The sequence below is a fragment of the Podarcis liolepis genome (assembly GCF_965112155.1).
Source record: "Podarcis liolepis genome assembly, chromosome: 6".
NCBI lineage: Eukaryota > Metazoa > Chordata > Lepidosauria > Squamata > Lacertidae > Podarcis > Podarcis liolepis.
Window position 1 is genome coordinate 43,744,777 of NC_139559.1, and position 24,460 is coordinate 43,769,236.

Here is a 24,460-nt window from a genome sequence, read left to right on the forward strand (position 1 = left end):
GCTTGTGGTCATTCAGAATAGATTATATTGCTTGCTCTTGCTCTAAAAAAGAAAAGTCATATTCTATTTTTCTTTTACTTAATATCCACATTGAATTAAACTATTTTGCTTGCTCAGTGAATTGCTATTTCTCTTTCTCCAAACTATAAGCAGACTTGTTCAGGTGATAAATTCACACTGAATGGAGAACATCCACACTTATTGTCTTACATCTCCCTTCAAAATGTTAATACAGCATATTCCCCCAACCATCTGGAGAAAAGCAGAATTACAATTATCTTTTCTTGAATGTTATCCAGGATAACACTATAAAATGGGGAAGGTTAGATAACATAGCAGTATATTTGGCTGAGACCCAGAAAGCCCCTTTTAGGAGCAGCCATATGTTTGGGATTGCTTGTTGGAATTGTTGACTTGTATTCCTTGAACAGCAGCAGAACCATAGTATGTCAAAAACTGCTTTTGAAAGTCCCCTTGAGTTTCAAAAATGGCTTGCTTTTGAGCACATGGGGCTGCTGTTCAATACAGATGTCCCTTTGGGCACATTATATTGTGGTTCTCTCTGTAGCTTCTGTAGAAGTGCTACAGAAGCTCAAGGGGTCATCTGTCTATGGACCAGTTCAAAAAAAATTATTTGTCAGGATAAATTCCTGCCATGAATAAACTGTGTTTCCTCTCCTTTTTAGGGTTTTGGATCCACTGCAATGACTCCAAACTGAATGTATGTAGTGTGGAGGAGGTATGCAAAACCCAGGCCTACATTCTTTTTTATACTCAAAGAACCGTGCAGGGCAAAGCAAGTATCTCAGAAACACAACTTCAAGCTCAGGTGCCGTCCAAACACAATGATAAAGATAGAAGACTGACACTCCCCTGAAAGGAAGCATCAACTGGCTTATTTTTATTTTATTTTTTTAAAAGCCTTTTGGAGTTCACTCATCTTGGCGGGAACAAATACTGCTGCAGGAATTATTTGGATCCACAGTCCGGAAAAGTGGGCCTCCTACTATGTGCAACTGTTCTATGAGATTGTAGCAGAACATCTATTTTTTTTAAGGACAGATGTATTTGTAAAACCCTTCGTCCTCTAAACAAAACAAAGAGTAACAGCCTCCAATGTCTAGGACTATTTATCTTCTTTCAAAGAGAAATCATTATGGCATGGAAAAGTAGGTGCATTCAAATTTCTGTGTACAACCAGGATATAAAGCCATCAAACTGACCATAAATATAACAATTCCTCCAGAAAAAGAATGAATCAACACAGCTGACTTAATCCTTGATCTCTTGATGTGGTGAACTGTTGTTGCACCTCTTGGTGTAAATAACGTAGCCAGTTATTTATATATTATACAGTGTATAATATAGTCACCATCCATCTTTCTAACCCAGCGTAATTTGGGTAGATGGTGTTGTACTATACTAAAACACGTGCTAAGATCTTTTACACTAGGAAAATGTGTTCATCAACCCTTGTTTATTATTTTTGTAATGGGCATTTCATCTTTTGTCCCCTGAAGTCATTCCAGTTTCTTGGAATGAACAAAAGCTGAAATTATACAGAACGCTGAATATGTCACATATTTTGAGTATGTACTAAAAATTTGAGAAACTATTTTTCTTCCCCTCTATTTTCCGCATCTTCTAATAAGACAAAAACTTAGACTGAATTTACAGTCTACATTTTCCTCTGTAATGATTGCAGTTGTTCTGGGTTGGCCTTGGCTTTTGGGGCTTTCCTTATGTATTGGCTATAACATGATGGTCACCATATGAATTGGTCACGTGACTCCACCCAGTTTCACAGTTGAGGATTAGATTTCCTGTACTAATTGCTCATTTTCTTTTCTTCTGCTGCTATTGGAACATATCAACTCTTGCCCTAAGTGCATAGTAACTTTTCAGATGCAAAGAAGAACGGAGAGGGAAGTAGCAGCCATCATACAGATAAAGCAAGAAGAGGCTTTATCCTCTTTATCCTAATAGTGTCCTGAATTTTGTCAACTTCCTCCCTTTCGTAGCGTTTTTTGGGGCAATAGGAAGGGTATCCATCCTCATTCTCTTCTCTAACCCCCAGAAAACTAGCTCCAAACTTTGAGTGTTTGTCATCACAGTATGCTTAGTCACATGCACATGAACAAGATGTAAGAATTCATTAGTATGCTACCCTATGTTGAATTACCATTAAGAGCTCTTGCTGACCTTAATTATTACCACTGTTTCATCTCTGTAGAAAGGACAGGACTCTGTGTGGCTAAACAAATAACTTGTTGCTTTGGAACTTGGAAATATTGATACCATAGCATAAAAATCCCACAATTGTGTATTAAACAAAGATAAAGATAACTTTCCTTGGGTTTGTATCTAGGCTTTCGGGGCTCTTTTTTGCCACCAGTTGTATCAAGAAATCATACCCATAACTGCTCATAAGAAATAGGCCAGTTAAATCGTGACAGAAATCAGTGCAGCATCATTGTAAATCAGATGAAGTTTGACTCTGATATGGATGCTGAGCTTCACAAAATTTGAGAAATCTAATCCTGCAATTGTAATGATCAAATATCAGTGTTTATCTGCTACAGGCTTCCTATGTTAGAGCAGAACACATGCATTTCAGTAAACAATTCTGGAGAAGAGCACAGGTCGTTTCAAAATTCCTGAAGATAGTCTTGCAACAGGAGCTTCTGCTCAGTATAGGATTTAGCTTTCAATGTAAATTAGAAATTTCTGGGGGAAATGGATCTCAAAAAGATGGACAGGTGTCTGGTGTGCACAAGTTTTTCTCAAGTGCTTTCTTGCTTTCTGTGGCTACTGTGAACCCATCTTTACAAGTCCATTGATAGCCTCCTGATATTAGTAAATGGCAAGTTTACTAAAATGACAAAAATCTAAGCATTTACCCCTTCTTGCATTGGAAGTAGGGAGAAAGTAGCAGGGGTTTGTTACACACAGCCATGATTTGGGACTGTGCAGCACACACTGATTCCAGTAGACATTGGTTTGCTGTTTGGACTGGTAGTAAAAAGTTCAGGTGTACTGGGTCAGCATGTCTGATACTCCAGAAAGTTCTATCGGCAAGCATCCTTAGTAAGAAATTCAGTTAGTGAAGCTCAGCTCGTACTCGTTGTATTGAAAGCAGACACAACAGTGTTTTTAAATATAGAAAGCTGAATCCCTACAAATCATGATGCAGCACTGCAGTAGCAGATGGGGCTGCATTGCTATTCTGGCTTCCAAAGACTGCATTGCTGCCATTTACCACGAGGAGGCAGCAAAACAACAGGGCATGGCAACAGGGCTCCTGTGCACAGTGCTGAGCTCCCCACTGCCTTGCCGCTTCCCCTCCCAGTACGTGACAACACTGCTGTATTTGGGAGCCAGGAAAGCAATGCAACCCCACCTGCAACACCCACTACTGAATGCAGCTATGAAACCAGATTTCTCAGTAGTATGGCTGCCAACTGACCACAACCTAAACTGACCATTAGTAGCAACTTGATGTGCAGACAATAGACGTGGAGCTTTTCACAGCATGAAGATACACACTATCACCTACTGTTGCCTCCACGTCAAGCTGCTGTTAAAGGTGTAGCTAGAGTTTGATGGAGGAGCTGGCAAGCCTACTGTTAATACTCATCTTTTGACTGGGTATTTCAAACATCTTTTAAGTTTTTGAGTAGGTGCAGCTGACGCCTAAATTAGATGCATAGTGTAGGTGGGAGGGTTGAATGGGTACCATGAATGCTTTGTGTTTCCTAAGCAGATTTGGACAGTAGTTGCCCCTCATGTGATTAATGGGATGGCACGAGATGTGGAAATGAGTGCAGTTGAAAGTTACCTGGATAGGGAAAGAAGAAACTGTGCTTTTGAATTGTGCTTGCTGTTTCCAACACTGTGAGGTTTCTGTAATAATTAGCTTTTATTTGGAAGCGATAGCGTATAGCATTTTTTATGCTGTTTCTTTTATATCTGTCTACTGCTAGCAGTGCTCTTGCTAAGCTGTACACTGTTTTAAAGTGTCCTGGTTGACAGAAAATGTGATAACAATTGGCATTCTTAATAGTTCCATATCTTACCATTACAAAGAAGCCTAACAGAATAACCAATCAGTTAACCTGTCTTCCCGTGTTAATTTTCCTAGCATTCAGCTCCTTTGTTGCATATGTGTTAAACCCTGAAAAACTTTTAGCACTGAATGGTGCTTCATTTCTCCCAGGAGCCACCGTGTACTTGTAGGATATGACCAAAAGCACACCCACATTTGCTAACCCATGGAAATCATTCAATTTACTTTTAACGTTTATGCTCCTAAACATACCTGTTAGGAAGCAAGCCCATTTAACTCAGTGAGACTTATTTCTGAGTAAACATGTTTAGGATCCGGCTATAAGAGTATACACACAGGAATAAGTTGGGTATAACAAGTGTTCCCGTGATCAATAGAGCAAAACTAGTTGTGTGTCTATAGCTAAAACTAGCTACAAAAAAAATTAAGAATGATGGAGCAATTCAGTACATCAAGTTTTGAAAATGAGTCTTTATTAGGCTAGCTAAGGGTTTTATTAGCTTGGTGTAAGATTTCTGGGCTTTAGAAGTCTGTGGAAGTGCAAGCAGGCAGTGATCTGAACTAAAAGGCTTTGAAATAGGAACTAATGGTCTTCATCAAATTTGGACCACTTGAATTACTGCCCACTTCCTCTCACTGAAGGCAGATTTAGACATTGCCCTTGACAAAAATGACATCCCCAGATCAAATATTCCCCCTATTACTACATTTTGGTACACAATCTATGGTGTGATGGCAGTTTCCTTGACCCAGCAATGGGGGGACGACGACGACGTGCAATGATGTCATGAGGATAGGTGTGCCTAAATGTTACTGAGGGGTATGGGAGAATACTCCACAAGGGACTGCTATTTTCAGTGACAGGTCCATATTAAGTATAACAATGGGTTCCCCCTTGTATCTTTGCAACCCCAAAATAAAGTCAGAGGAGGACAGAGGCTGATTTATTCACTTGTTCTTTCATAGTTTAAATATAAAATTTCAACCAACTAACTTGTTCTTTAAATTTGTGCAGAAGGGGAAATATTAATGGAATCCTTTTATATCAGAAGTTTCCTACAGACTCTGGGGAAATAGTCCTAACTTTACAAAGCAAACAAGTTGATTTGAAGAGCATCCTAGCAAACGACTCACTATTATACTGCAAAGTTGAACTGTGCAGATGCTTATTTTTATTTGCTTTAGAACTATAGAGGTGATATCCAGTGGCAAGTCATCCTTGGAGCAGTGGGTCTCCTCCAAGTATGACAAGCATTAGATATTGCCCTAGGTGTGTGCGTGCATTTCAGGGAAACTATAACACGCCTATCAGTTAAACCTTACAAAAAGAATGGTGTTAAATGTGTCCTATGGACTCACAAGAAGAACTTTAAAAACATACATGTTGTCTCTTTCTGATTGTAAAGATCCATTTTACTAATATGCTTTGTGTGCCAGGTATGTGTGATAGGAGAAAATGAGTTTTGAATGTCAGCAAATTATCCCCAACGCAAACTGCAGCCACATTTAAACAGTATTGCTGACTGAAAACTTGTATGAATGGGGTGAAAGTTGTGGGATTAGTTTTGCCTACCGATAAAGCTTTGTGAACAATTTTTTTAAGATAAAAAATTGGTGCCTTGTATCTAATTACATTTTGCATGGGACACAAGTTTAGTTTTCTCCCCCTCCCAAATTTGTGTCTTTGCAATACTTTAGTAGTATTGGCTTTTTTACATTTCATATCTGTATGTGAATGGGAAAAATGGTTCCTACCAGCAACTTGATGTATTTTACTGTATGTGTCTAAAGACTGTATTTCTAATAATGCAAATGATTTGCTCAAAAGTAGATCATAATTTTGGTTTTTGTGTTAAATCTGTCAGTAAAAAGGTTTTTTTCAAATTAGGATTATTCCTCTTGAAGCAAGTACGTCATGATTTTGGTGTGAAAGGTTAAGAATGCCTGGAGCAATCTGTTGACAAAGCAGTTTGGAAAAGGCTATGAAATTGCTGACTGGTGCCTTGCAAAGACATCCGTTCTCTTCTACCATGGTACTGCTTCTTTCCATTTCCAGTTCCTGGGAGGACAAACAGTCCTGTCTTTATACAGATAGTATATGATACGTATGAATGCTTGAAGCTAAACATCTATATGTAAAGGTGCTTAATAGAATCCAGTGAACATCTAGTGAACATTGTTTCATGGTATCATGCCTAGCATCTAGTTTAACTAGCAGTATCCGTTATCCTTAAATACAGACCCTCAAGTAAGATAAAGGCATATGGTCACTGCTGCATTGTCAAGCACATCTTCAATCAGCCTAAGTCTGACACTACTTACAGTGCAGAATACATTGGAACTATGTAGGTGTAAGCATAACCATGGCCTCCAAATTCAGTTCAGGTCATGTGGATGTCAGAAAAAGAGAAATGCTAAACATAGCAATGATGATACTGTACACTGGATTGCAGAAAAATTATGCTTTCTTTTCATAGAAAATATTGGCCGCATACAAGTAGCATCAACTGAATTTAAAATCAAGCTAGGATTGCCATGTTTTAAGTGCACTGATATAGAGTGGAAGTAGCCTCACCTTCCCATTTCTCTCTCTCTCTCACACACACACACACACACACACTCCTTGTATCCATCCTCCCACTGCCTATATAGTTAGGTGTCCTGTTCGCTACTGCACAAAACAGGTGTGAAAGCCTCAGCTTTCAATGTACAATTCTCATCTTTACGGTTGCAACCAAGCACCTTTGTTTGTCTTTAAGCTTCTATTTTCTTTTGACTTCATTCAATCCAAAATAACTAATACTCCAAACAGTGTCAATGAAACAAGACTTAGGAAAAAAGTAATGCTTAGAACTAAACACACAGCTTGTTAGCTGTTCAATATTCAAGGAAAGCACCATCTTGTAATCAAACTTGCAAAACTTAACATGAAAAGGCTTTTAGATTTCATTGACAGTTTCTGATATCATAGATGTGTGATGTAATGTATGGTATGGTATATCATGTCCACTGGGGGGAAGGGACTTGACAACCTTAGCGGCAGAGGGCATGTGAGCTGGAGATCAGCACTGTCCAGGCACACAGCACTGAGCTAGCAGCCTCCACCACCCACTGGTAAGGGCATCTGGTCCCATTCCCCATCAGTCAATACTGTCAGCCTCTTATTTAACCACCAGTGGCAGAGATGGTCCTGACCAGAAGCATGTATAGGCCTCATGGTTGACTATAGCATATTTGGCAAAGAAATTTCATGTTACCGAATCGTGTAATTTTAGGCGTTTTTGCTTGGTCCAGCTTCCAAAGGCAAAAGTAGATTACTATAACTAAATCTTGAATTAAAATAAACTCTGCTACGCTTAAGTTCACTTATAACAAATGCAGTGCACAATGGGCACTGGTTACACCTCAAAATGTAAACCGAATCACATGTACACAGAAACAAGTTCCACTGAAGATGAGTGTGTAAGTCTAGCCAGAAAACGAGAACAAATTTCTGCCACTACTTTTAAAAATGGTCACCACAAAATGTTTTTAAAACATTAGATTAGATTTCAGAATTTTAACATGCACAAAATCAGATCTCTGAAATAGCACCTTACAGTAGTATAATCTCAACTTCACAAAGGTTCTTTACATAGGTACTTAAATTTGCCGCAGCTCCCCAAAGCCATACACTTCTGATTACATTATTTTAGCAGTAATTTATGGTTTAGTAAAAAAAGTATGCAGTTTTGTCTTAAATGCAGATTTATGGCTACTAGTAATTTGCAGGGGAGCTTTAAGGCAATGCTGACTGTAGTTATACTTGTAGCTACTGATTGTTTGGTGTTGATCACTTAGCTGCACTCAGGCAATGGTTAAGACTGCCTCAGCTCCAAAGGGGTTGGAGGTAGGTAGTGATGGAGGACAGATCGATATATGAGCAACTGATTTTACCCACTCACTGCATAAATGTTATTGAAACACAGCTACTCATCTTTTACATATTGTTTTGAACTGGGTTTAAAAGTTTATAAATAAAAAGGATCAAGAGGTGTGTTATAAACAGGTACAAAAGTGTAAGTTGGAATTTTTGCTAAATATACTGAATAATATGTTCTTTCTACTCAAGAATATGTGTCATAGGACTTGAGCAGACACCATCCCCACAGAGCCAATGCTTTCATTCCCCCTTGGTGGCAACTGAAGTCTCATTAACTCCTTAGGATTCAACTACCTTCTCCATATGGGAAGGAGGAATGGGTGGCTCTAATGAACAAACACAAATCTATTGTTAAAGGGAACTTTAAAGAGACACATTGTAATGATGATGACGTTCTTCTACAAGACCAACAGCGTTCCAGCCCATATGATTAAAAAAAACCAAATTAACAAGTGGTTTCCCGTAACCTCAGAGGCATTATAGAGCAGTCCAAGACACCAAAATGCTATGCAACACCAAACAGTTCCTTTTCCACATACAATATACCATCATAATTACAATACCACACAACTCTTTATGCTGGCTGAAAATTGTTCATAAGTAAAGGGTCACCTAGGCCTTTTAAAAATGTATTTTCCCTTTGAATAGTTAACATGTCCTACTTAAAAACACAGGACTGGGGCTTGTTACTTCTTTAAGTGTGAAATATGAATCATGTTTTTATGATTTTTGTAAATCTTTACTCTTTTTACCTTGTTTTTGTAAGCTGAAATTTCCTATTAAAATGAAAAAAGTCCAATGCATTGGCATGTCTTTATTTCACACTTCAGAATCTGTTAAACTCTTGGTACAGAAGTTGATTCCATCTGCAAAAGAACTTATATTTTCTGGCAAAAATAGAACAGAAGGTACTACATTAATTGGACTCAATAGTGCTCCCAAGCGAGTGAAGTGAACATGATAAAAAGAAATGTACAGGTAAATTGTTGCCTCTGTGTTTTCTCTAGTCCTTCACTCACGATGCTGATGCCTCCAGTCGCTTCAGTAGAAGCTGCATTGCAGATAACAACCCATGTAAATCAACGCAGTGATGAATCAATTCATTTGGTCATAAAGCAAGAGGGAAACTCAGACTTCACGCAGATCTACTTCATTCATATCTGTAAGGAAAAGTTGGACGTCTAAGATGATAGGCTACTACACAAGTGAACAACATACAGCTTTTCCATAAGTGGACAGGGCCCCATAAACTATTAATATCTTGTGCAACACAGCTGTCATTTCAAACTAGCTTTGTGGCAGAAGGAACATAAAACAAATCTGAAGAGTGATACCGGTCTAAAGCATACTGAAAATAGGCCTATCAAATCAAGGGACTTAAGTTCATTTATTTCAATAGGTCTATTCTCACTGTGATTATTACCCTCTGTATCCAAAGGCAACATAAACACCCAAATTTGCTTTAGCAATTCCATATCAAATCACAACATGCTAAGTTTGAACTGGAACTGTATGGGTAAAAAAAAAATGAAAACTCTGTGCACTTGGTCTTTCAAGAAATCACACCTTGCAGGGAAATTTGGCAGATACAGCTCAAGTCCACTTATTTTAAGGAAAGATGCAACATAGTTTGATGTACATTGTAATAAAAAAGTTGATACAGAAGTTATCCAAATACTAACAATAATTTACAAACACAAAATCTCAGGAAGCATTTAATATATTTCCTCTCAAACTCAGGCAGGTGAAACATAAAATAAAACAAAGCTTAGAGAAATATAAACAGAGTTTTCATAGCTCAACCTAAGGTGCAACAAGTTTTCAGAATAGTTTGGGAACTGCTAATTTATGTAACAGAAGTCTAAACATATTCAACAGTTTCAGCCATCCAGCTCTTGGCTACAAAATTATCTGATAGAAATTTCTTTCAATTTATTCTCCTTGCTTGAAAATGACTGACTATAAAGGTAACTAAAAATATCATGCTTTGAATTGTTTAAAGCAAATTACACAGGGAACCCTATGTCATGTTAACTCTATCGAAATACAAACATTTGTGGAAATGTCCATGAAGTTCGGAATGCTTAAAATAATAGCAATCACAAGTTTCAAGACTATGAAAGTTCTAGATCAGGCATAGGCAAACTCCAGCCCTCCAGATATTTGGGACTACAATTCCCATCATCCCTGACCACTGGTCCTGTTAGCTAGGGATGATGGGAATTGTAGCCCCAAACATCTGGAGGGCCAGAGTTTGCCTATGCCTGTTCTAGATCTTTTCTGGGGGTAATATTACATTCTAGAGTGGGGGACCTCCACCCTGTGTGTTGGGCTTGGCCCACCAGTACATTGTGTGCACGCCCCACCCACACGCCCTACCCTTGATGACAATTGGGTAAGGGTGGCTTTCCCAAAGCCACTTTGTGAAGCTCCCAAAGGGCTTGACAAACTGCTAGTTGTCCAGAGCCTTTGAAGCAATGCACAAAGTGGGGACCCAATATGAAGAAGGAGAGCTCTCCCTACACATCAGCCAATGCAAAGGGAGAGCAATCCTGCTGAGTATGGGCCTGTCAGACAACTCCTTACGGGAAGCTCTTGGGTATGCCCAGCCTCAACAGGAAGCAAGATCACTCCCTCCCCCATCAGGGGAGGAGCTGATTCTGCTGATCACTGGGCCTAAGAGAGCAATCAGGCACTCTGCAGCAGTTTCTGCCACCTTTTTAAATATCACCCCAGGGTGCTGCAAGAGTGCTCAGCTCTTGCACTCAGTCCCCACAATCCCATCCGAGTACAGGAGAGTGGGGACTGACTTAAAAGAGGAGGAGAAACCCCTGTAAAGAGTGCTCAGCCACCCCCACCCCCAATCATGCTCAGATGGGATCACAGGAAGTGCAAGTGATTTTGATGTAAGAGGGGCAACCCACCTGACAATCATGTGGCATGGCCTGCCCTGTCCACCTGTCAAAGCTGGTCCATAGGGTGGAGCCAGATAAAGATCTTGCCCCCAGAGCCAAAAAGGCTCCTCAACCCTGTTCTAGAACAGGAATATGATTTTTGGATAAAGAAGTTTTTCATTACAGTTTTCTGTAGCTCTTCCATTTCTGATGTTTTTCAACTTTCAGAAGCAAGTTCTCACTCCAACTTTAGATTAGGACAGGCATAGGCAAACTCGGCCCTCCAGATGTTTTTGGGACTACAACTCCCATGATCCCTAGCTAGCAGGACCAGTGATCAGGGATGATGGGAATTGTAGTCCCAAAACATCTGGAGGGTCGAGTTTGCCTATGCCTGGATTAGGAAAATATTTTCCTTTCATCCAGAATGAAAGGGTGACCCTCATGAGGCCCGAGTTTGCACAGAAAAGCAGGGTCCTATTTATTCAACCCTTCACTTAACTATTGATCTGATTGCGATGAGACAAATTAAGAGGATATATACAATCTGCACTATTTCCACAATCCTGGCTACTCACCGTTTCTGCTATGCAGGAGGCTGTGGTGCCATCAAATCGATGTCTGTTAAGTTTCTAGCTACCCAAACCCCCACTGCAAAGAGACCCAGGTTAACTATGAGGTTCCTGAAACAAATACAGAGTAGGGTTAAAAGTGTGAAAACTGGTAGCTAATATCAAACTTTATGCACAATTCTGCTGGATTTCTGGCCTAGACACGGTAACACCAGATATGAATATATATGACATTCTTACTTCAATCATTCCACTGAACTCAGTGGGACTGACATCTGACAAGACATCCACAGAACTGCACTATATATAGCAGCAAAAAGGGCCAGCCATGTTACTAACAGGACGTTCTATTCAAAACTGCCTGCCTTAACCAAAGTGTAGTAGAAGTGCTTCCTCACTACACAAGTTCCTCTGGAGGTGAGGCTGCATTTAGCTAGTGTAATGCAGAACACAGGGTTCAGTTTTCCTATGGGCACTACATGTTAATATTTCTCAAGCTAGATTCCTTCAATCTATGCTCAGAATGGATTCAAAACTCACAGAGCCAGAGGAAATAAAAAGTGCTGTCTGAGAAAAATTGCAAATGCAATTCCTGGAAAAATGAGGATAAGCAGAAGGGCAAGGGATCCTGGGAGTAGATTTAGTATGGGCAGTAAAACCTAAAGAGATATTTTGGCTTTTTGTTTAATGCTTGTTTGTTCTTTAGTTCCTGTTTATCGGGAGAAGCCTTTTCAACACTGAAAATGCTATGTTTTTTGAGGGTGGGAAGGGGATGATGTTGTTGTTTTAAAATATTAAAAACCCTGAAGAGACGAAGCTGTGAAACAGAAAACGAAATGTGTTGAGGCGAGTCGGAACCCTTCAGACACACCTAATCTGTTTTTTGCTTGGCCAGTTACAGGACCCCTCACGAGGCCCTTTTAAAACCGTGAACGTCAAACCGCGCATTAACTTTGGAGTGTCCTGTACATCCTTACAGTACGCGAGGCCCCCCGTGCTTCACGGCAGGCCAAGCGAGACACCGCACAGCTCAGGGCGGCTCTCCCTGCTTCGGCTGCCACCTCCCTCCGCAACCCACCGCCCTGGAAGGAGACTGAAGCTCCTTCGTATCAATACTCCTCCCACCTGCGAAAGTCACTGCGGTCTGTGGCGAAGCGGTAGGCGCCCCGGATCCAGCCACGCAGCCCCTCGGGCGTCACCGCGCTGGAGCTGCTTCCGCCGCCCGCTGCTTGCCCACCCGGCGCCATCGTCGCTGCTTCGGAACCTCCTCAGCGACGCACGAGGGCTCTTCTTCAGCCCAGGAACATCGAACCTCGGCTGGCGCTGACGTAATGCATCACTTCCGGCGCGACCGCTTGCGACTCTAACCATAGAGCTGTGATAGGACTGCGTCTCCCTTAAGCCCCGGCTAGGCAGGACGTCATAGCCATGAATGATGGGAGTTGTAGTCCGGAAACGTCTCGAGAGGAACAGCTTTGGGAAAGCGGCTCAGTTGCAACCGAACTGCCGAGAGAGGCGCCGGACTCCGGAAACCGAGAAGACAAACTCACTGAATTATCAAATTAACGGGCAGCCCTGTGTCAGTTTGTTGTAGCAAAAGAAAGAAGTGGCTTGTGACGGCACCCATCATAAGGTCCCTTGGACTTCAGTCCACTTCCACGTTCTGATGAAGCGGAGCGTGTTCCAACGAAATCTCTTGGGAATCATAGACTCGTAGAGTTGGGAACCCTAGGGTCATCTAGTCCAACCCCATGTAATGTAGGAATCTCAAGATTGCAGTACCAAATCCAATTTGAAACCATAGCAGGCACTGCTTAGCTTTGCAAATCTGCTAGCAGTTTTACTACCGTGCTAGGACTAGGAGAGCATTATAAAGTTGTTCACCTTTATTAGACAAACTAAGACAACCATGGCAGAAACCAAATTAGTGAGCATGGATAAGCAAGCAATCCCCTGCATTGAAATTCTGTTACAAGATAGACACAGGATTGGTATGGGTTTTGAGTCTCCCTAAACTTTCATTTGTCTACTAAATTCTATTTTAGTGCAAGGGTCCAACGAGTTTTAGAAATGGGTTGCACCCCAGCCCCATATAATTATCCCAATCCCCCTGAGTGTATGGAAATGTAGGCAAGGCAAGGCCCATCATGGACGCGTGAAACAAAATGGTGTCCTTCAGCACCATGATGGACTCTCCTATTTGTCAAGGATGGTGGCCGATTCATGCCTTATATTCCTTTTTTAAAAAATCTTAATGCAATCTCACAATAAACACCTGGAGAGCTGTACACATACACACACACACACATTGTGGAAACACATGAAGTCACACACATAACATGCTCTCCTGTTGGCATCCAGCTTTGCATCTGTGTCTGTCTGTGTCACATTACATCTTCCTGATCCTCCCTGCTTAAAGCGACAGCAGGGGCTAAGCCAGAAAATGACTGTAATAGTGGAAAACTCTCTGTTAAGTAGTTTTTGTTAGAATTCCTAATCCATGATTGCAGTCATGGGATTTTTGTCTATCACATGACGGTCTATGTTTTGACTCCACAGAGTGAGAAGTGATGGAGACAGGATGTTTGTGTTACTGTGTTCCGTGAAGTGGGACTATTGTCCTTTGTCCTTTCACTTTTTTGCTGTCTGATGCTAGAGAGAGAGAGGGAGCCATGTTGCAGTGCTCCGTGTGTGTTTATATGTAAATAAAGTAGATTAGCCAAAATGCTGAATTGCTGGGGTCTGTTACGCAAACTGCGAACACTCTGTGGATCCCTAAGTGTGCTGGTGTCTGCTGGCATCGGTCGCTGTGATGTTTGGGCACAAGAAAGCTTTTGAAGCTCTCGAACAAACAACCAGGAGGGAGAGAACATGCCAGTCGGGCATGTGTTTCTGCCAGGGTCCTACTCGAGTGTAGGATGAGCTCCTGACAGTTTCATGGCCAGAACTGCTTGGAGGAAGGAGGGAACAAAGTGTACCCTGTAAGCTTATCCCATCTCTTCACAGTCCTTCTAGGCAGCAGAGGGCAGGGACAGGGGCCTCAGGCTCCCCCTTCCCATCAGGAACAATTATCCACAGGGGGGATTTAAACCAGCCTTTGCCAACCCAGGGCCCTTCAGATGTTTTCTACCACAGCAGCCCTCAGAGCACCGTCCATGCTGCCTGGGGCTGAAGGAGTAGCAGTGCAAAGCACCTGGAGGACCCAAGTTGGTGAAGGCTGTTTAATGTATGTCACATAGCACAAGCTTCTGGTAGACACATAAAGTCCTTGTTGCCTGTGACACACTTTTGTGCAGTGTGTTCTCACAGCGTCCCTGCTGAGCGCTGTATTGGAAGTGCTAAAGTGGACAGCGATGGTTTGTGACTCCAAGCAGAGAGCAAAGCTGTTTTGCAATTGTTTAAAAACTAAGTTTCCACACAAAAATCAAGACTTGCTACTGAAGACTATGCTAGGGTTGCCATATTTCAAAAAGTAAAGACCAGGACACCTTGAAAGTTGTTGAAAGGTTCTAAAAATTAGAAAGCTGGGCAATTAGAAGGTTAACATTGAGACTACGACGATTGTAATATGCTGACTGGCGAAACCTATTAGCCAAGCAGGCTTGGCTACAGGAAACAGGCGGTTTCGGGCTGCTGAATAGGGGTGGTGGGGAGAGCCGCGCTCCTCTGCCGGGGCAGCCTCAGCTTCCCCCTGCAGCCCCAGGAAGCTTTGGAGCAGCGGGAGGGATGTGCGCCCATGCCCCGCGCTCCTGGGCTGCTGAATGGGGGTGGAGGTGCTACTCTGCCAGCAGCCTGCCCTCCCCCTCAAGGTTTGGAGCAGCGGGCAGGCTGTTCGCTGAGAGAGGGGAGGAAGAGGACGGAGAGGAAAGATGTGGCATTAGCAATGCTTCGGATGGAAAGGAAGATGGTATTTTACATGAAGATAGCGAAGAAAGTGATGTCAGTGATTGTGAGCAACTGAGCTTCATAAATTCTGACTCTAGTAGTGATGAGTTCTTGGGGCTCACAGAAGACCAGAAGAGTACTCAAACCTTAAAGTCTCTCTTCATTTCATAATGACAGTGATGATGGTTCTTAATGCCATTGTTGACTGCTGTTCACTTTACATGGCTGTAATATGATTCTGATATACCGGTTGTTTATTCAATACAGTAGTTTATACAACATTTGATTCAGATTTTTTTTTATTGTTTTCCTCCTCTAAAAACTAGGTGCGTCCTTTGGTCGGGTGCATCCTATAGAACGAAAAATACGGTATACTTTATGTCTGGAAACTTTCAAATACGCACAGGTCTTGCCGATGTGTCCTGTAAACCTCACCCACATGGGACAACAAGTGCCATGACCCTAGAACAGAATTCCTCATCTTCAGGACAGTGTGGTGGGTGTCTAATGAGGAATTTAAGGTCAGGGCATGGTGTTTTGTGCTAAAGGATCAAGTCTGCTTATCGAACAGAAGCAGCAAGACAAGGAACTGGGTGAGGAGTTATCACAGGAATAGACAAAGATCTGAGGTGCTTTTCAGAAACAGACACTCCTGGGGTGATAGATGGTTGATGGAGGGACCCTGGGTGGGAGGCAGGGAAATGTTGGCCTCTTAGGGTGAGAGGCTGGGAGGAGAATGGAAAGAGCTGGCAGGGACTGTGGGTGGCATGGGTTAAGAACTACATTTAAGAGAGGACTCCATAGTCTACTTATTCTATTTGAACTTTTTGTAGCTTTTTTTTTAAATTTACATTAATTTTCTATATGTTATTGTATTATGAAAAACTTTAATAAAAATGTTTTTAAAAAGAAATAAACACTCCTGATTGGATGGAGATAGGGAAAGGCGAGCAAGGGTTATTTCAGATAGATAAAAGTGGTAGGGAGACAGGATAAGATCTGGAATGGGGGAGAAGCAGAAGACAAGCAAGAAACACTTGGTCTTTGTATGTGTTCTTTATTCCTTTGTGTTATTTCTTATTCTATAAATTCTGTTGTAGTTGTAGCTTTAAAAACCTTTCAAATTATTTGAACATGCCTACTTTTTAAATACTTGATTCAGATGGTGGAAAGAGTAGTAGGATCCCTGTTGAGGAATGTTGGGATCACAGTATAAAATATCTCATAAACATAAAATAAAATTCGCACAAAAGCATGGTAATAATAGACGTTTACATTAGTATAAGTACAGTGGCTGGAAATAGCCAAAAGGAGAACTTAAGAGGATGCACAAAAACAAACAGGGCAGAAAAATAACAGCGCAAGAGTCAAACATCAGGCTGGAATTTAAGTAAAATGAGTGATGTCGAAATTAGGGCACTAGATTTCGATTTCTAAGGTGACTAGAAAATTCCATGTTACGTCAAATCATCAGAGCAAATTTAACCAATCACTGACCACAACGTGGCATTGGGTGGGTGGGGCTAAATAAACAGCATATAAAACGAGCTGCATTCGCCAACTTTCATTCTGCTTCGAGAGACCTGAACAGTCAACAGCTGAGAGATTTGAATAGTACTCTGCTTTAAAATAGCCATAAAAATATTGAAGATGAATTCAATCAAAATGTTTTCTGTCAATACAAGAGGTTTAAACGGTTCTGAGAAACGAAAAAGAATTTTCGAGAATCTATGTAAAGAAAAGGCTGATGTAATCATGCTTCAGGAAACACACATTGGAAAGTACCGTGAATATTTATTACGTGATATAAGATTGGGCAAACTTATTGCTTCAGCTAGCACTTCAGACTCAGCAGGAACAGCAATGTATATAAACGAAAGTAAAATTGAAATACAGAAGATATATGAAGAAACAGAGGAAAAGTATAAAGGCAGAGTCATGATGATTCAAGTCTGTGTAAATGAAGCTAATATATATGCTCCAAACAATATATATAACATAGCTAATATATATGCTCCAAACAATAATAGAACTGAATTTTTCAGTTACTTATACAGAATCATGACAAGTTTTGACAACAGCGCGAAATGGATTATTGGAGGAGATATGAATTTTGTAATGTCAGAAGCTAAAGATAGATCAACGGATCCCAAAAACAACAGATCAACCTTATGCAAAGCAATGGAAAATTTGATTCAGAATTTTGACCTGGTAGATGTGTGGAGATTTCATCATGTTGATACACGAGAATATACGTTCTACTCTCATCGGCATAAAACTTCATCCAGGATTGATATTTTTTTTGTCTCCAAACCCTTATTAAGCTATGTAAAAAAGGCAGAAATAATACGAACTATTGGCATTGGCATGGATATCAACAAAGCTAAATATGCAGATCATAATCCAATCGTACTGGAATTAGAAATGAATACTGGTACATTGTGTCAAACCAATTTATTTTGTGATCTATAAAAATATACACTGCATTTTTTTTCAAAATCAGTCAATTATTTTTTCAGTTATATATACAATTAATCAAATAATTCTGCAATAGATCCTTCTGTATTCTTTATGCATGTGTTCATCTTAAATAAATATTGTATTATTATCTCTTATAATGTCTTTGCTATTCTTTTCAAAGAAAGCCACTTCTGCAATAAAGAAAAGGAGGTGGGGTTGCGGGCATCATGCCCCTTCCCCACTTTTGCAGGGGCTGGCTCCAGCCCCCGCAATACCTAAGGGAATCCCCGCCCGTGTCATACCCTGGGCCAGACAATCAGCTGGCTCTGGGGGCGGGGCCTCAGCTATTTAAACCTGCCGCAGCCGAGGCTCCTCCTCTTTTCCCCCCGCTCCTGCAGCTGACCGGTTTTCCTGCCCATCCCACCCCCTTTCTTAGGATAGGTTCTCTGACGTTGCTATGAACTTCGGTTGGTCACCGTCAAGGGGCCTGGTAGGAATTTTTCCCAAATGGTAGATTGGCTCCAGCCATTTGGTTTTCGCCTACCTCGTAGCAAACCGTCACAACTCTTCGGTATTGGCGGTTAGGCATTGGTAGGGGTACTGTTCTATTGTTATGCAAATGAAGGGGAAGGAGCGCCATCAACTTCCCCCAAGCAAGGGTAGTCCGGTAAAGGATTCCGGGGGGCATGGCCTTGTCCTAAGCCTAAGGAGGTGTGGGCCCACAGCACGCCCCCACGCGGTGACGTCAGGGGGAGGTCCTAGTTGACGTGCCTCAGCAGGACTCCTCCCTCTTGTGATTAACCCTTCCGGCCTCTAGCCGGTTAATGGTTAGGACCAATGCCTAAGCCAATACCGCTCAATTCCTGTAATCAATAAAGTTGTGGCCTAATTTCACCCATTAACCTGAATTCTTGTGTCCTGTGTCTTTATTTCCTTGGGGGAGGCAGGAACTAGCCACGCAATGGGGAGTATCTCATGGGCCAGCTTGTGAAGCAAGCACTGGTCCTGGGCAAAAGGCAGGGGCAGGGCCCGGGCTGGCATCTGAGGGTTCTTGGAGGCAGAAGCCTGTCAATGGGGCCCCCAGATACCTGGAAGCAGCGCTGGGCCAGAAGCAGGAATGGGCAGGCCCTGGTGACTGGAGCAGGGTCCAGTGGGAGGCCAGAGGGCAGGTCAGGACCTGAAGAGAGGTGAAGCTCTGGGGCTGGAGGTAGGGCTCAGACATTACTCTGGGTCTAGGGCATCACTGGTCTGATGCTGCTTCAGGAAGCATCAAATGGAGACTGAGGTTTATATAGCAGCCCTATCTCTGTTGCTAGCCTGCATTCACTGGAAGGTGCCATTACAGTTAAAGACCCCAGTCGGCTTCAACAGTCTTTTACTTTTACAGTGCAAGGGACTCTATATGATCCTCTGTCGAGTCCTCTGTGGATGGGGCACTGCCATCACAGGCTGGTCTTTCAGAAGCACTTTGGGTCTGGCCCTGTGTATCCTTCTCCATCAGCGTCTTTCCAGTAATCTGGTTCTAGGGTCAGGGCACTTGTTCGCCCACGTGGGTGAGGTTTACAGGACACATCCAAAAGATATGTGCTTATTTGAAAGTCTCCAGACATATTGTTCAACACGACACCTATCAGGTTGGCTTCCCGATGCGCGTGGGCTGAGAGTAGTAGCACGAGGGTGGGGGCCGGATAGATGAGGCGGCAGCTGAGCGGCGATGGCAGCTATATCTCTCAGAGCCACAGCAGCACCTCTGGGATGGGGGAGGAGGAAGAAGACAACGTGGCCGAAGGAGATGCCTGTGGAGCGGAACTGCTGCTGACCTCGGCCGCGGCGGACTACGCCGGGTACCTGCTGCCCTCACCGCTGGGAGGAGTCGCCCCAACCAGAGTGACCAGAGTGGATGAGTTTGTGGGGATGCTAGACATGATTCGAAGTGATTCCTCTCAAGTAGTAAGTGAAAGTGTGCCTCATATTCATGCAAAGGCAATGGAAATGAAGCAACTGTATAGAAAGATCGACAAACTGGAGGCCTTTGTAAAAATGGTCGGAAATAGTGTGTCAGGAATGGAAGAACAGATCACAAAGGCAGAATCAGACCTTGGAACGTTCCCAAATACTTTCAAAAAAATTCTACACACAGTCAATGTGCCATCTTTCCTTAACAAAACATCTTCCTCAAGGCAGAATCAAACAGTTTATGAACCTCCTGATCTCTTCTAGACAGAAGACTACTTTCCTCCCCTTGGTGAAGCACAGTATATGTGATTTAGCTTGACAATGACATTATTGGAAAAGGGGAGGGGAAATGAGGTTTGGTGAGAAAAGGGAGGGGGAAGGAGGTTTGGAGAAAAAAAGGGGGGATGAGGTTTGGTGAGAAAAGGGAGGGAGAAGCCGAGGCTGCCGGCAGAGGAGCGCGGCTCTCCCCACCACCCCCATTCAGCAGCCCCAAACCACCTTTTTCCTGTAGCCAAGCCTGCTTGGCTAACATGTTTCGCCAGTCAGTAGTAGCACAAGGGTGGGGGCCGAAGACTACTTCCCTTCCCTTGGTGAAGCACAGTATATGCGATTTAGCTTGACAATTACATTATTGGAAAGAGTTTTATCTAAGTGAGTTCAGTGCTGATCTTAGGTAGTTGCAATTCTTTGGAAATTATGTCCTGCTGCTTCCCATGTGTCACAGGCCCTTTTCAAACATATTTCAGCTTAGTTTTGTATGGAATATACTGTTTTTCCAGTCTTCCAACAAGGTGAACTATACACTCATGTTTGGCAACTAACCCTTGCAAGTAACCCATTTTGAAGGCAGGGAGAGGGAGATGGGGTTGGATGGAGGCAAGCACACACTCATGCCACATGACTTTTAGGCATAAGTAGTCCTTCCCCCTCCCTGATTTTATGTGTGGGAAAGAGCATAAGTGTGTGCAAAATGGGGTTCCTTATGATCAGCTACCTACCAAACACCTTTTTTACCTTTCCAGGCTAGAAAGTGTCAGGGAAGGCAAGTGGGGAAGTAACACATGAGTTAATACCTTCCTTTCTTACACCTGCCCCCTAAGGATGCCATAAACACACACCTGCCTTTTTTTACTTGTCAACACTGAAACGCTAGGTAGAAGCAGGTATACTTTTCTGTGTGTTCCTAGGCCTAAAATGACTCGTGGGGAGATGGAAGAGGCCAAGCAATAGAACTCATTTTTTGTCTTCCTCTGCCCAGGAGTGAACTGGCATATGGGCAACCAGTTGCCATACTCTATTAATATTTTCTTGGTTATTCTCATTTCAGAAATTGGAATAAAAAATGTATAAATACTCATCTGCAGTTAAGAGATTAAGTAGAGGGGAGAAAACAGGAAATGTATGCTTTTGCATCTCACATTTTTTATTTCTGCTGCTAGTATTAACCCACATACCACAAGGATATTTAAAAAAAAATATTACGTGGTACTTTTAAGTGCAATAAGGACCAAAACTATACATCCATGCCCTTTCAATGAATGTATCTGGATTCAGTTCAACATATTGGGTGGAAATGCACTGTTTAAACAAGGAGAGGCGAAAGCTCCTTTGGTTTTTGAACTGCTGCAAAGTAAAGTCAAACAGCTATAGGTCCATGAAGATTCTATAAAGTGGAAATACAAAAAAAAAAAAAAAAAAATGCACCTATCAGACTACAGTTTATACCCCTTTGCACAGATTACATTTTAGATTTCAGAGATCCTACCTTTCAAAATTCCCGATCGTGTGTAGAGGGTCCAAAGTGTAGTTGTTAATTGAAAAGAGAATCAATTTTGCACAGCAATTGTCTTATTCCATTCCCCCAACACCCACTGTAAGAGGATGTAAGGAAACCGCCTGTTTCCTGTAGCCAAGCCTGCTTAGCTAATAGGTTTCGCCAGTCAGCATATTACAGTCGTCGTAGTCTCAATGTTAACCTTCTAACTGCCCAGCTTTCTAATTCTTTAGAACCTTTCAACAACTTTCAAGGTGTCCTGGTCTTTACTTTTTGAAATATGGCAACCCTAGCATAGTCTACAGTAGCAGGTCTTGATTTTTGTGTGGAAACTTAGTTTTTAAACAATTACAAAACAGCTTTGCTCTCTGCTTGGAGTCACAAACCATCGCTGTCCACTTTAGCACTTCCAATACAGCGCTCAGCAGGGACGCTGTGAGAACACACTGCACAAAAGTGTGTCACAGGCAACAAGGACTTTCTGTGTCTACCAGAAGCTTGTGCTATGTGACATACATTAAACAGCCTTCACCAACTTGGGTCCTCCAGGTGCTTTGCACTGCTACTCCTTCAGCCCCAGGCAGCATGGACGGTGCTCTGAGGGATGCTGTGGTAGAAAACATCTGAAGGGCCCTGGGTTGGCAAAGGCTGGTTTAAATCCCCCCTGTGGATAATTGTTCCTGATGGGAAGGGGGAGCCTGAGGCCCCTGTCCCTGCCCTCTGCTGCCTAGAAGGACTGTGAAGAGATGGGATAAGCTTACAGGGTACACTTTGTTCCCTCCTTCCTCCAAGCAGTTCTGGCCATGAAACTGTCAGGAGCTCATCCTACACTCAAGTAGGACCCTGGCAGAAACACATGCCCGACTGGCATGTTCTCTCCCTCCTGGTCGTTCGTTCGGGAGCTTCAAAAGCTTTCTTGTGCCCAAACATCACAGCGACCGATGCCAGCAGACACCAGCACACTTAGGGATCCGCAGAGTGTTTGCAGTTTGCGTAACAGACCCCAGCAATTCAGCATTTTGGCTAATCTACTTTATTTACATATAAACACACACGGAGCACTGCAACATGGCTCCCTCTCTCTCTCTAGCATCAGACAGCAAAAAAGTGAAAGGACAAAGGACAATAGTCCCACTTCACGGAACACAGTAACACAAACATCCTGTCTCCGTCACTTCTCACTCTGTGGAGTCAGAACATAGACCGTCATGTGATAGACAAAAATCCCATGACTGCAATCATGGATTAGGAATTCTAACAAAAACTACTTAACAGACAGTTTTCCACTATTACAGTCATTTTCTGGCTTAGCCCCTGCTGTCGCTTTAAGCAGGGAGGATCAGGAAGATGTAATGTGACACAGACAGACACAGATGCAAAGCTGGATGCCAACAGGAGAGCAAGCATGTTATGTATGTGACTTCATGTGTTTCCACAATGTGTGTGTGTAAGCGTACAGCTCTCCAGGTGTTTATTGTGAGATTGCATTAAGATTTTTTTAAAAAGGAATATAAGGCATGAATCGGCCACCATCCTTGACATGGTGCTGAAGGACACCATTTTGTTTCACGCGTCCATGATAGGCCTTGCCTTGCCTACATTCCCATACACTCAGGGGGTTTGGGATAATTATATGGGGCTGGGGTGCAACCCATTTCTAAAACAAGGACGTGTTGGACCCTTATACTAAAATGGAGTTTAGTAGACAAATGAAAGTTTAGGGAGACTCAAAACCCATACCAATCCTGTGTCTACCTTATAACAGAATTTCAATGCAGGGGATTGCCTCACTAATTTGGTTTCTGCCATGCTCACTAATTTGGTTTCTGCCATGGTTGTCTCCATTTGAGTTACAATAGTTTAATACAGCTCCAAAGCAATATCTGTCTCTAGGCATAATGAGGCATAATTGTTTTCTCAATTAGCTGGTCTCTAATTGTTTAATCTGCCAAAGTTACACGAACCTATTAAATCCTTCAAAGCAGCAATATATTGAAGTTTAAATTCTCAACATTTCTGATTGCACTGATGAAATTTGTGGCAATTAACTACCCACATTCACTTTGGGCACAAAAGCCATGCAGGTAGTCTCATATTTATCATCTGCAAGAGGAAGCATGAAGAGGAGTAGAGAAAGGCAGAATATAAATTAAATAATAAATTAACCATCCTCTCTGTGGCCAGATTACTCCCCCCCCCCCTTCACAGATCAAACTATATTGATAGGACATAGGTTAACTCGCTGGGATTGTGAGCCAGAATAAAAAACCTGGGCTCAGGATCTACCAACAGTTTTTCTGGATCTAGGTTCAGTCAGCTTACCCACATCCAGTAAGGTCCTGTACCTGTTGAGATATGAGCCTCAAGTCCAGGGGCTTCTCCGACTCAATGATTAATTAGCAGAGTAGCAGCTGCTTGTATTGCAAAAACAACACTGGACACCCAGAAAAATAATTAATAGTAGTTTTCTTGAAAAATCTTATCTTTACCAGAGCCCTAACAATATGCAACTTGGAGGGGGGCGCGACTTCAGTACAGCATATAAAAACTGTAAAAAATTAGTTCAGAGCAAAAAAAGTAAAACCCAGACAGAGAGAAGTGAAAGTACAGATGAGGCTGCTCGTTGGGTAGTTTATATATGCTCCCAATGGCCTTGAAAGAGATAAACTACACAATATGAAAACAACTGCTTCTAGTAGAAATGGAAAATTACTGACCAGCTAGAATTTTCTAGCATATTCCATCTTGAGCTGGAGTCTCTGTACATACATAAAACTTTAAAACCTCAATAGTACCTGCCACTTAGCTCTCTACTCCACCCTGAATGTATTTATTCTACCCATGTCTATTGCCAGACCATTTTTGACACAAAAATTTAACAATGCTACAGTATCTCAGCAGCATATAACTAAGAGGTAGAACTGATTGTCA

General features: G+C 42.1%; 3 protein-coding genes across 11 annotated transcripts in view; 2 read left to right on the plus strand and 1 right to left on the minus strand.

Annotated features, from left to right (window-relative positions):
* Positions 1-8,791, plus strand: part of USP49 (ubiquitin specific peptidase 49) — a 59,536-nt gene extending 50,745 nt beyond the window's left edge. For all 9 annotated transcript variants that reach the window (XM_083509200.1, XM_083509206.1, XM_083509201.1 and 6 more), the window contains one exon: positions 687-8,791. In XM_083509200.1, coding sequence (XP_083365326.1) covers positions 687-877 — 191 coding nt within the window. In that variant the 3' untranslated portion in view covers positions 878-8,791. The remainder of the gene's footprint in view (positions 1-686) is intronic.
* Positions 8,788-12,807, minus strand: TOMM6 (translocase of outer mitochondrial membrane 6). Its single transcript, XM_083509344.1, has 3 exons — positions 12,580-12,807; positions 11,461-11,565; positions 8,788-9,148 (listed from the first exon to the last, which is right to left on the minus strand). Exons 1-2 carry the CDS (start codon positions 12,699-12,701, stop codon positions 11,469-11,471), a joined length of 219 nt encoding a protein of 72 aa, XP_083365470.1. The 5' UTR covers positions 12,702-12,807; the 3' UTR covers positions 8,788-9,148; positions 11,461-11,468.
* Positions 12,808-19,476: 6,669 nt separating this feature from the next.
* On the plus strand, positions 19,477-20,121 carry LOC310709522 (biogenesis of lysosome-related organelles complex 1 subunit 4-like). Its single transcript, XM_083509313.1, has one exon. It carries the CDS (start codon positions 19,492-19,494, stop codon positions 20,017-20,019), a length of 528 nt encoding a protein of 175 aa, XP_083365439.1. The 5' UTR covers positions 19,477-19,491; the 3' UTR covers positions 20,020-20,121.
* Positions 20,122-24,460: the final 4,339 nt, after the last annotated feature.